The sequence below is a fragment of the Petaurus breviceps genome, unplaced genomic scaffold, assembly GCF_028583685.1.
Source record: "Petaurus breviceps papuanus isolate PSGF00001 unplaced genomic scaffold, PetGlider_PUasm1.0 174, whole genome shotgun sequence".
In the NCBI taxonomy this organism is placed as follows: Eukaryota; Metazoa; Chordata; class Mammalia; order Diprotodontia; family Petauridae; genus Petaurus; species Petaurus breviceps.
The window spans coordinates 78,309,102-78,321,929 of NW_027185761.1; the positions used below are offsets into that span (position 1 = coordinate 78,309,102).

At 52.4% G+C, this 12,828-nt stretch overlaps 1 protein-coding gene across 23 annotated transcripts in view; it reads left to right on the plus strand.

Annotated features, from left to right (window-relative positions):
* CLASP2 (cytoplasmic linker associated protein 2) overlaps nucleotides 1-12,828 on the plus strand; it is a 132,729-nt gene that overhangs the window by 49,217 nt on the left and 70,684 nt on the right. For all 23 annotated transcript variants that reach the window (XM_069084453.1, XM_069084457.1, XM_069084460.1 and 20 more), the window contains one exon: nucleotides 6,798-6,877. In XM_069084453.1, coding sequence (XP_068940554.1) covers nucleotides 6,798-6,877 — 80 coding nt within the window. The remainder of the gene's footprint in view (nucleotides 1-6,797; nucleotides 6,878-12,828) is intronic.

A 12,828-nucleotide genomic window follows, 5' to 3' on the forward strand; every position in this document is an offset into this window, starting at 1 on the left:
TTAAGTGTCTGAGGCTGAATTTGAACTCAGGTCCTCCTGACTCCAGGGCCAGTGCTCTATTCACTGCGCCACCTACCTAGCCTCTTGAGTTTAAAAATCCTTTTTGAACTCTTCCAGGAATTTTTTGAGCCTGATACCAATTCACATTCTTCTTTGAGGCTTTGGTTATAGCAGCTTGGATTTTCCCTATCACCAATAGTAACTTTTATAATCAACCTCTTTTTTTGTTGTTTGTTCATTTTTCCAGCCTATTCACTTAATTTTAACTTCGTCTCAAAGTTGGGCCCTGTTCCGTGGTGCAGGGCAGCACTGCCCCAAGCTTCGGGTGTTTTGTGTAGTTGTTCTTGGAGCTAGTTCTGGGGGTCCATGAACTTGCAGTTCTTCCAGGGTGGTATGATCTAAGGAGAGCTGTGTTTACTTCTCTTCCGCCTTGTGCTGTGGTCTGTGAGCAATCACAACTTCTCTTTTCTGCCCTGCACCTGGGACTAGGGGTCCCTGCTCCCCTGAAACGACAGACTCCAATGTGCTGCTGTTCTTCCTTGCTCTGGGACTGTGATCCCAGACTGCACCCCGGATCTGCGTTTGGGCAGTGCCGCAGAGGCCTGCCCCCTCTGCCAGAACAGCACCCTCTGTAATCTCCTTCTGACCCCTGCGCTGAGAGCTCCGGAAGCAGTTGCTGATGCCGCCTCACGTTCTGTCACCCCCCAAGAGCTGCTGCTTGTTTGCTGGGCCTGCTCTGTCCTTCTGCACCCCTCCACTCTGCTCTCACCCCACTGGGCCCGACCTTTCCTGACCACCTTCCGAGTTGTGTCAGACTGGAAGATGGCTTTACCCTGTCCTTTTGTGGCTTCTGCCACTGCAGAATTTGTGTTGAGGCCTTATTTAAAGTTGTTCAGAGGAGACTTTGGGAGAGTCTTTGCCTTTTCTCTGCCTCCTGCCCTTCACTTCCTTAAAGACTGTGAGTGAAGCTATAGAGGCATCAGTGGCCAGCTTACTCCCAGGTGTTTTGTGCTCCAGTGAAGGACAGCGGCCCTCTCTGCGGGAGTCTCTTGGGCCCTGCTTGTCGCGGCTTTGCTTAGTGACCTGCCACTTTGCTGATTGCCTGGGATGTCTAAGCCCACCACCTGGTGGTCATCCGCAGACCTGCTCCTTTGATGTCCGCAGTGTCTTTCTCTTGACTTACTGCTGTTGCCGACATCACCAGCCTTAAAGCAAAGAGTGAAAGAGGGATTGGGTGTCCTTGCTTTGTGCCTGCGTTCCTCAGCCAGTGTAGATGCCAGGGTTGGGTTCCCAGCACAGCGGGGAGGCTAGGAGCACTGGCTCAGATAGGACCAGCCCGGAGGATGGGAAAGGTGTTAGGGTTGGGTTCTCTGCTTTGCCCCCAATTCCTTTCCACAGTGTAAAGGGGCCACATCAATGACCTGGAAAACAGCAGAGAGCTGACTCTGGGAACGGGAGTCCAGCAGGCGCCTCCCTGGAATCTTGGGGAAATTCTGCAGGAGCTCCTTTGAGAGAGGGCCCGTGAGCCTCCTGAGAGAGACAATGGGCTCCTCCCAGAGCAGGCCAGGACAGCCTCATCTCCTTTTCTGTTCTAACACCGTCTGTTGGATGACTTCAGAGGACTACTCATTATCTGGCCTCCCAGGCATAGTTGGGGGGGTTGGGGTAGCTCTTGCTGACCCTTGTGGCTTCCTGTGGCATCCAGGACTCGACTTACCCAAATCTTTCATAAGGGTCTCCAACTCCAGTCTCTTTCCAGATGTATAAGCAAAATTCTCCTTGTGACAGAGGCAACTGAGGGGTGACGGTACTGCTGCTGGCCTCAGTTTCCTTACTTGTAAAATGGGAGCGAGGGTGCCCCCTGCCCCCAGGATTGTGAGGACAGGAAAAGATTATCTGTGGAGGGTAAGTGGGAGGTACTCTTGGAAGGAAGGCCCCAAGCAAGTCTTCCTGTGAAAGGTGAGGAGACAGACGAAGCATGGCATTGGGAGATGCATGGAGAGCTGGCCAGAGGGTTCTGTCTTGGGTCCTGCGGACCACAGGAGCCTCTGGAGCTCACTGATGGAGAGGCTCTGCACTCAGGGAAGCTGGCTTAGAAAATCACAGCTTGTGGACTTGGAGCTAGAAGGGGTTCAGCTCACTTGGTATGTTAAAGTCCCTCAGTGTAAGGCCAGGAGCTGTGCAAGAAGGGGAAATTGAGAGCCAGGTCTTGAGTGGGAGGTAGACATGGATTGAGTGACCCTCCAAGGAGGAGAGGGGGCAACTGGCGGGGGGGCCAGGATGTGTCTGATGAGTTCAGGGCAGCTAGGGAGGGGCAAAGGGAGGCCAGTGGGGCCGAGTCCTGGGAGGGGAGTCAGAGAGGAAGGTTGGGTGGCCCGCACTGCACAGAGTCCCATGGCTGGTGCAGGGAGCTTTGGGGACGATGGGAGCAAGGGGTCTGACTGGCAGATGGGTTGTATGCTCTGTCTGCATGAGTTTCAGGATAGAGGGTGATGGGGTGAGATTGTGACCAGACTGAAAGTCCGGGGTGTGGCCTCTGGGGGGGGCTGGGAGCAGGTGAGGCTTGAGGCAGCCAGTCTGGGGTTGTAGCAGGCCCAGGAGGGTGCCAGAAAGGCAAGCACAGAGAGGGGTCTGGACAAGCAAGGGTCATGAAGCAGGTTAGGTACACATTTTCCCAAAGCATTGGGGATGCTTTGCTCACATCCCAGAATTTTAATAGGTTGTCTCTTGTCATTTTCAATTTAAAAAATTATTTCTGTGACTTGTTCTTTTACTCACAAATTCTATATGAATAAAGTATTAAGTATGCATTTGTGTGAATTCTTTTTTCAAATGCTCTTTTCATTGATAATTGCCTTATCTGGGATTGTGACCAGGAAGGAAGGAGTTGTTCAGTGTTTCTGCTGCCGTGCGTTTGTCAGAGGTTTTTTATTCCCCAGCACATGAGGTTTTTTTTTTGCTTCCAAATTGCTGTATGCGAGTGAGAGTGTTTATATTCCTTTCTATGCCCGCTTAGTGGTTGTCCCCATTGATGAACTTCCCCGTGCCAGATCCATCTCTCTGAACGGGCTTCTCAAAGCGTCAGTGTCTTTTTCTTCTCGCGGTCATTTGTTTTCCTCCCGGTGCCTAGGCATGCTGCTCCTCTGGCCCTGTTGATGGTTCTTAATAGTAGATTTTCATTGGAATCCTTTGCTTTTGCTTTGTCTGGCTTTCACTGGTATCTCTTCTCTCCTCTGTGACCAAAGGCAGGGCTTCAGCAAAGAGGGGTAAGAGAGTGAAGACTTCTACACAGCTGCTGAGCCCCTGGACGAGCCCTGACATTCCTGGCCATTCTGTGCCTGTGGAGCTGCTGCTGCTGCCACGGACTTGTGCCTTGTCCTTGCAGGGGAGATGCCCTGTTGGCAGGATTGATACGACTTCATTGTTGCCTTTAATTCAAACTCTTGTATATCTTAATTACGGCTCCCCTGCAGGCGCTCCTGTGGCCCCCAGTCCTTCCTCCTCTCTTTCTCTGTGGGGTGGCCCTCCCTCAGGCTTTGGGACCTGGAATGGCTGGCAGGAGGAGCCCCCTCCTCTGGCACTAATTGTTGGACCCTCAGGCCATCTCTTCTTGGACTTGGAAACTCCCACTTTGCTTGTGACATTCCTCAGGGTTTTCAAGGCAGGGATTCTTTCAGGAGGTGATGATCCATCAGTGGGCTTTTTATGATTTCTTGAGTTGTGGTGCCCAGAACCTTGGAGTGTGGTCACTGCTGTTTTCGGGGGGAGTTCAGTGAATCTCAAAGGATCTCTCCTTGACCTCTGATCCAGTTCTGTCTCTCATAGCAGAGCCTTTTATTTTTCCTAGCCACTCGGCCTTATTATAATTTTCCTGTGTCACAACGTCATCGAATACTGTTTCCTCTGTTGTTTTCCAGAGAGTCCCTTGGGGTCAGGTTTCCAACCTTCTGTTTTAAGCTCATCTTTCCCCCAAGACGTAACATTTCCCTTTTTCTCTCTTTCTTTGTGCCTTCTCTCTCACTCTTGGCCGTTCTCTGTGGTCCGTGGACCTCTCCCCCTCCTCTCGTGGGTCTTCCTCAGCCCGTCCCCTCTCTCGGCTCTGATGGTTTCTGATGGGGGAGTGTACCCCCTGCCTCTAGCTTCTATGTTCAGATTTGGGGGGGCAGGCAGGCAGACTCTGCCTGGCTGTGCCTCTTGACAGAATGGGCAGCACCCTGGGGCAAGAATCAGGACTCCTGAGCTCCAGCACAGCCTCCGACGCTCGGTGTCTGGTCCCCTAGCCTCTGACCCCGAGCGAGCCACTTAATCTCTGTCCACCTCAGTTTCCCCATCTTTAAAATGAACAGGGATCCCAGCAGCACCGCCTTTCAGGGGCATTGTGCCTCACATGAGATAGTGTTTGTGAAGGCCTTGGCACCACACACGGCCCGCAGTCAGTGCGCGATCGATGGGGCAGGGGCCTCGTCCTTGGCCAGAATCCCTGGTGTCGGGGTCTGCCTCCTGCGACCTGCGCCCCAGGGCTGGGGGCCGCTGGCCAGATTCCCAGCCCCTCAGCCGGCTTTTGTTAAGTGCTTCCTTCCTCTGTACCCGATTCTGTGCTCAGAGGCTCTGGGAATATCAGTGCAGGTGGAGTCCCTGCCCTGCTTCCATTCCGATGGCTGAGGGGGGTGAGAGGGGTCTTTGGAGGAACGCTGAGGCCCCCGGCCCCTGACTCTGCCAGGCGCCAGCTCCAGCTGTCCTCTGCTCAGCACCCCAGCCTGTCCCATTGCGGAGGAGCTAATGGCCTTTCCCGGTCCCTTTGGTTTCACTGTCTCTTGCCCTGGTGGTTTCTGGGCGTGCTCCCCTCTCTCACTGGGGTGGGGGAGGTGGGAGGGGAAGGGGCTGGCCACAGCAGCCAGGGCTTGGAGGGGGCTGGTTGGGAAGCGGCTTGGGGATGGGCACACAAGGGCCTTCTCTGGGCCATTGGGGTGACCCAGCTCTCCCCTAGCTGCGGTGCTGCCCCTTCCTCCTTGGTGCTTGTGCTGTGACAGCAGCCATGTTGTCCCCTCGCCATCCCCTCCCGCATCCTTTCCCTCCTGCGCTCCACTCTCTGCCCCTTTCTTCCGACAGCGGGCAAGCGTGAGGGTGGCCTGGGACTCCAGCACTGCTCCCCGCCCTTCGCGCTCCGTCACCCAGAAGCCCTTCCAGGGCCGAGCCTGCGGCGTATGGGTCAGCACGGGGTGACCGAGCGGAGGAAGGGGCCGGGACATCCTCCGTGGGTCAGCTGTGGCCGTGTGCTCCCTCCAAGGCTGCCCGTGGCAGCAGGGTTTCCCCGTGTCTGGGCGCAATCTGCCAGGCCTCTGACCTTGGCGCCAGCCTCCTGGTCTTGGAGTCCTCTCCATTTCCCAGCATTCCCCTCCCTGTGATGTCACACAGCGTCTGCAGCCCTTCGCTCTTCTTTGCAGTCACTGTGAGCCTTTATTAAGTGCCTGCTGCGTGCGGGGGGGCTGGCCTGAGCACTGGAGGTACAGGTAGAGAAGGGAGACGGCGCACAGGGATGGTCTCTGCTGTGGGTCAGAGGCAGGGCCCTGGGCAGCCAGGCCTGCAGCCCCCAGCCCCCGCAGAAGCACTGCCCCTCCAAGGGCTTTTGTGGTCCTGGGCCCTGGGCCCTGGAGCTTCCCCTCCCGGCTCTTACGTTGGGCAAGAAGATGAGGGGGTCAGAATATATCACTGGGAGACAGAGCCCTGGCCCAAGGCCGCCTCCTCTGCCTGTGACTGAGGTGGCCTTTGACTCTGGGCCTCACTCCTCCAGCATTGCGACCCTTTCTGCCTGCCCCGCTCTTGTGTGCTAGCCTGGCGCTCCTTCCCTTGAGCCACCCCTCCCTGCCTCCCGCCACTGTTGAGAGCATCCCCAGGCTCCCTCTTGCCTCCGGGTCCAAGATGGCCCCAAGGCCCCTCAGTTTCACCATTGCAGTGTGCCCCTTCTCCCCTGTCATGGCCCCATGCTGCTGCGGACCCTCATCCCCTCAGGCCTGGGCTGTGGCCATGGCCTCCTGGGAGGGGCGGGGTCTCTAGTCCATCCTCCATTCAGCCACCAAAGGGGTCTTCCGAAAACGCAGGTCTGACCCTCCAGGGCTCCTTATCCCCTTCAGGATCACATACAAGATGCTCTGCTTGGTATCTGAAGCCCCCTCCTCTCTTTCCAGGTTTCCTTTCCCTTATGCCCCACCACACAGCCCTGGCCAGCCACCCTGGTGCTTCCAGGTATCCTCTCTAGCTCCTTTGTGCCTGGAATGCTCTGTCCTCTACTCCGCTCCTGACCTCCCTGGCTAGAATCCTGCCTCCTACAGGCAGCCTTCCCTGTGCCATCCATCTCCCGCTTATCCTGGGCAGAGCTGGTGTGTACGTGCTTTCGGCTTGGTGGTGAGCTCCTTGGGGGCGGGAGCGGAAGCGTCTTTGGCCTCTCCTTGTATCCCCAGTGCTGGGCACAGCACACACTTGGTCGTTGTTTGTTGGCTGGCTGGTTGGCCCCCACTCCCAGTTGAAAACTCCTATGCCTTACCCTATACCATTTAATTATTGTCCTGGCCGTGTACCTGCCAGTGTCTGCAACATGCTGCTTCTGCGGTTCTGAAGAGTGGGCTCCAGACTGGTCCCTTACTCAGCCTCCCCCGGGCAGGGCTCCAAGGGAGAATCCTACATTGGGAGGGGTGCAAGGAGGCTGGAGTGAGGCAGGCAGCTGCCAGGGAGGGCCGGGCTGGTGGCCTGAGCTCTCACCATCTTGGGTTTTTAAAGGACATTCACTCTTTTTTTCCCAGGTGCATCCAAGGAAGGTGGTGCCGGCGCAGTGGATGAAGATGACTTTATGAAAGCATTTGCAGAAGTCCCTTCTGTTCAGGTAGGGCCTTTCACACCCATCTCTCTGTCTCCGTCTCTCTCTGTGTCCTTCTCTGTCTCACAAACCCTCTGAATTGTGCAGAGCGCGGCTCCGTGGTCCTTTCTGGGGCACTTCTGACTTGGTGGCCACCCTGCTGTCTCTGGGTCAGCTCTGCCTCTGCAGTCAGTGAGCCCCTGTGCTTGTGTCGGCTGGGCATCCCAGCAGTGTCAGCTTGATGTATGGCATCCAAGGCGGGCGTGTCTGGGAAGAGCCCCACTTTTGCCTGTGGCACCCCAGTGACTCTCCCTTGCCAGGTACAAGGTGGTCCCTTTGAAGCGGGGCTCCTGTGAAGGATTCGTATCAGTGTCCATAGCCAACACCCAAGGATCAAGGTCACTCTGGGGAAGCTTGTGGGCCACCTGCTGGCTATGAGTTGGCCGTTTAAATCTTGCCATGTGACAAGGCTCTCGGACCTTGGCCCTGCGCGAGTCCTCGGGCTCCGTGCTTGCCTGACCATGGAAGGGATGCAGACAAGGTTGTCCGTGGCCCGTGGGTCCGCATCCAACGCTGGCCAGGGTTTGTCTGAGTGCATGTGGCTCACTGGGCCCCATGGCGAGGTGAGCTTTCCTTTATCATGCGACTGGTCTTCTCTCTTCTTGGGAGCCTTGGCTCCCCCGACCACCTGGTCCGCAGCGCACTCCTTTGCTTCAGCCTGCATGCCTCCCGCTGCAGCTGCCCTCGTGTCCTCAGGGCCTGGCCGTCTCAGCTCCGCTCTGTCCTGGGGACTCCTCCTCCGATGGATGGCTCCCCATTCGGGCATGAGCGTTCTCTACATCACGTCCGCCCCAGAGAGCCATGGTCCTTGCAGTGGTCTGGAGCTGCTGTGTGTGCCTCAGAGCCGGCCCCTTCCTGCCAGCCAGGTGCTCATCTGCGGCGGTGGAGGTCTGGCCTCAGACCTGAGTTGTGTCTGTGCATGCCGCCATGCATCTGCCCCTGGCATTTCAGGCTCTGGCAGATAAGTCTGCACCTTATCTTGGTGTACCTCCCTGGAGACCCAGCCCCAGCTTGTATCCAAGGCTTTGGATTCTAAAATTCGCCCTTTTGTTCTTATGAAGTGGGACCAGCATCAACACAGGAACGTTTTCTTCTCTAAGACACTTGTTTGAGGGAAGGGAGCCAGTGGTAGGCTGGTCTTTGTGCTTCCCTGTCTCTGGGAGTGTTCTTGGGGAAGAAGGACTTGGGAGGAAATCAGAGACTGAACAGGGCCTGGGGACATGTTGGGAGTGCCTGGAAAGATGCTGAGAGGGGAAGGAGGCCGAGGGGTCAGGCACGCTGCTGGTCCCAGCCGCGCCCACAGCATCAGCAGCAAGAGAAGCTGGGGGTTCTCCTTTCCCAGACCTCTGCGAGGGCACCCTAGCAGGGTGGGTGGGCAGAGTGCTGGCTCTGGAGTCTGGGCGCACAGCATGAGAAAGGGCCTGGTCACCCTGGGCAGGCCGCTCAGAGCGTCATTGGTGGCTGGCATGTCTTCTCACTGGAGTACTTTAACCAGGGAGATGAGGATCTCTGTCCCCCAGGGAGTGCCTTGGGGTGTAACTGGAGCCTCTCCTTGTCAGTTTGGCACCATAAGGCCCATTCTGTGGAAGAGGAAACTGAGGCTCAGGCTTCTGGCTCTCCTGACACCTGCCTCTTCAGTGGACAGTGTTGATTTTTCTGCCAGCCAGATGGTGCTGACGGGCCCCCCTCCTGTAAAAATGTGAGTGCAGAGGGAGTTCAGGTGCACTGTAGGCAAGTCCCCTCACCACTCTGCTCCGGTTTCCTCATCTGTAAAAGGGGCGTTTAGACCAGCCCCTGCCTCCTGGGGTGGTTGCAAAGCCCTGATGAAATCTTAGTTATAAAGCTCTTAATGCAGTGCCTGGCACACAGATGCACGCTCTCATGGGGAGTGTCTCTCCTGCAGGAGCAGGGACATACATAGTGCATTAAAGCATTAAACGGAGCAGGGCCTCCACATGTGTGTCAGGAGGCTGGTGTGTGAAAGAATGTCCCTGGGGAGAAAGGGAGAAGGACCCCTGATCCCACGAAGAAGGAGGGGGGGGTTCTTTCTGCAGCATAGGGAGCTTTGAATGCGTACGTCCTGGCAGACAAGAAGCCGCCAGCAAGTGGCAGAAGAGACACCGCGTAGCAGCTGCTGACTCGGCTCAGGGAGAGCCCGGTGTGCCAGCGGTGATTCCTGCGAGGAATCCGGGCAAGGCCTATTGCTGGAGTTCACTGGGAGGAGCAGTTAAGACAGCGTTGGTGTCTTGGATCAGGCCTGATGTGCCATTCACCAGGGCTTTCAGCCCAAAAGGGATAGGAGGGAGGGAGGCCAGTCTCTAGACAGAAGTGGGTGAGGAGAATGACATTGCCAAGTAGATGAGATGCCTTGGAGGGAGGAGGCAAGTCACAGGCGGACCGGTGAGAAGAGAAAAAACTAAAGAAGACCCTGTGCCCCCTCCCCTGGGAGAAGGGAGCATCAAGGTGGAGGCCTGTTGTGGGAGGGAGGCAGGGAAGCATTCAGAACATGGCGGCTCTGATGATGGCGCTGGACAGTGCAGGGCCCACGCCCCCGGAGCGCTACCCGCCGTGCTGATGCCATAACCGGTATACCCCTTCTGTCTTTGCCCCACACATTCCCTGAGCATTTTCCACATCCCTCCTTTGCTGAATGTGCTGCCGCATCATGAGTCGCCAAGTGACCTCCCTGGACAAAGACTTGATGTCCCGCTGTGCTTGGATAGTCAGAGGCCTTGGGCCTTGCCGCTTCCCAGAGGCAGTGCCAGCCCCTCTTGTTCCTCGGTCAGCTCCAGGCACATATCGTTGAGCTTGTCTGCAGTCTCTTCTCTTTCTGTCATCACTTTGGTGTCCTGAGGCCTGTGGCATGTTCAGGCAGCTCTGTATCACTATCTGGACGGAGACTGTTTTCAGGGATTTGGTTTTTTCCTACATTCGATTAGTTTTTGAGTGATCAGTGATCTCATTTTCAAGGAGCTGAGGCTTGATCAGCCTGATGCCACTTACAAACAGGAAGGGGTCATGCCCAGAGAAGAGTAGTGGCTCTTAACCTGAGGGCCATAAAATTGCTTTAGAAAAATATTTTTAGTGCAAGTAGTGAGGAAGACAGCAGAGTAAGGCAGTGAGGCATCTGGACTCTTCCAAATTCACCTTCAAGCAGCTATAAAATGAGACCACAAAACAAATTCTGGAGCGACAGAACCAAGAAAAGAATGGGGTGAAGCAGTTTTCCTCAGGTTGGCAGGAAAAGTCTGCCTCACTTGGGTAAAAGGGGAGTGTAGTCCAATGCAGGTGGCATGAGGGCAAGCCAGGAGCAGGCTGCACCCCAGCAAGACAGCTGCTCAGCCCTGGCATGACAGGCCAGTAGCCATTCTACACAGCTGTGGCACAGTAGGTCCGATGGCTCCTGTGCAGGAGGCCAGCTATGAAGCACAAGAAACCTGGGACAGTGCCCCTCTACCCCAGGGGCAGAGCCCAACTTTAAAAGTCACAGGACAGGATGGAGAAATGAGCAAAAACAAAAACAAAAAGAACTTGACGATAGAAAATTACTGTGGTGACAGAAAGATCACAGCACAAACTCAGAAGAGGACATCCGTGTCCGATGTCTACATGCAAAGCCTCAGAGAAAAGTGTCAATTGGATTCTCCTGATAAGAAACGCCAGACACAGCTGTGCTACTGGAAAGAGGAGCTCAGCATTGGTATCCCAGCAATCATCAAACATGTATCAGGCTCTTTCTATGAGCCAGTCACTGGGGACAAAAACAAAAACAAAGATACTCCCTGCCCTCGGAGAAGGCATTCTCATTGTACCTGCGAGCTGCAGACAAGGTGATGGATCACACAGGGATTTTAGAATCGAAGGCTCCCGTCATCCTTGCACTGGGGACGTGCTGATCTTTGCTCAATGATTTCTGTTACTGTACACAATGCTCTTCCTTTATTTTCAAAGAGGACCAGTGGAGTCCTGAGGATGATGTCTTGACCAGAGAGCAAATTGGATTTAAGTGAGGCAGAGCAGCACAGGACAAACTCTTTGCCCATTGTTAGTTTAAAATATAGCACAAGTAGATTTTCTGAGGTGCAAAGGCATGCATGCCTCTGACCTTTCCTGTTCAGTGAGCACATTCTAATCTGTACTATCATTTGTCTACATGCCCTTTCTCATAAAAGACTGGAAATTAATTGAGGACTGTGTCAATTTTTCATCTTTGTTTTTCCAACCCTACAAAGGGCTCTTGTACATCAAAGGCAATTAATATCCGTTGAATTAAATTGAACCATAAAATAATACGAATTCCAGAATCTACTAATTCAGACAAGTGCTTGATAAATGTTCACTGAAAGAAAATGAATGTATTAACTAAACATATTAGTTTCATAAACAGGATTATAGAGAGAATATTTAAATTCTATAAAAGAACAGTCTCAAGCAGTTTAAAAGTACTTATTTCTGTATAATTGGTATAATAGACTCATTTTTAGTTATTGCACTAGGCAACATTTTTTAAGCCTTATGTGAAGTCTTTTTCTTTAACTGAAAATAATAGAACTGTATTTTTTAAAGAATATTCTCCAAGTGGAACTTTTCACTAAATCAGATATTTCTCCCAGTTCACCCAAATAAATGAGGTTTAGTTATCTATAAATATGGAATATAAGGAGCAGAGTTGAGAAATTCTGAGGGATTTACTTTTTTCAGTCAACTAATTGACATGTATTTACTGATTTTATTTTACTAGGAAAGAAAAAATATGCAGTAAACAATTTTTTTAAGTTGAGGCAAAAGAAGTAAATATCAAAGTATTCAATGTGTGTGATATATACACACATATGCAGTATACACATATATACTATCTAGCCATTTATACTTCAAGTGGAATATATTATTTTATATATAAGTATTATATACACATGTTTGCATATACATACATATGCATATATACACACATGCATGCATATGTACATAGATGCAGATATATACAAACACACACATGTGTATGTATATATAATTTTCAGCATCAAAATTCCTTACCTAGAATGTGCAGGGCCCCTGTCTAGGGATGCTTGTGAGGACACACTTCCATCACAGGAATTTACCCGCTGGCAACCAGAAATGGCGGCTCTGGGTGAGATGCAATCTGCGTGGAACGATTCACCCACTACTGGCAGGCTCTTGGGCGTGGGAGAAACCAACAGGAATTAATTGCTTCCACATTTACCTTCTAGTATTATCTAGTATTTAATATACACAGAATCTTCATATTTGTTAAGTATGTTCTTAATTGATCATTACGGTACACGTGCAAATTTAGCACATCTCGTTTTTCCGATTCCCCATCTGTTGCATCTTATAAGCCAGCCTGAGTATTCAACCTCCAATCATGCTTATTCAGGGGTTTTCTTTTTCTTTTTTAAAAAATAAAATGTAAGGTTTTTTAAACAAACCAAAAGTGTAAATTGGCCTCAGGCCCTAGAAGAGCTCAAAAAGGATTTTAAAAATCAAATAAAAGAGGTAGAAGAAAAACTGGCAAAAGAAATGAGAGTGATGAAGCAAGAGAATCATGAAAATAGAGGCAATAGCTTGGTAAAAGAAGCACAAAAAAAAATAGGGGGAAATATGTACTGAAATGCATTGAAGAAAATGACTTCTTCAAAAAGTAGAATTGGGGGCGGCCAGGTGGCTCAGCGAGTAAGAGCACCGGCTCCAGTGTTGGGATGACCTGGGGATCAAATCCAGGCGCAGATACTTAGCCCCACACCCAGAAATAACTGGCCGTGTAACCTTGAGCAAGTTACTTAACTCCGATTGCTTTAAAAAAAAAAAAAAGGAGAATTGGCCACGGGGAAAAGAAGGTAGAAAAATTCAGTAAAGAAAATAATTCCTTAAAAATTAGAATTGGACAAATGGAAGCTAAG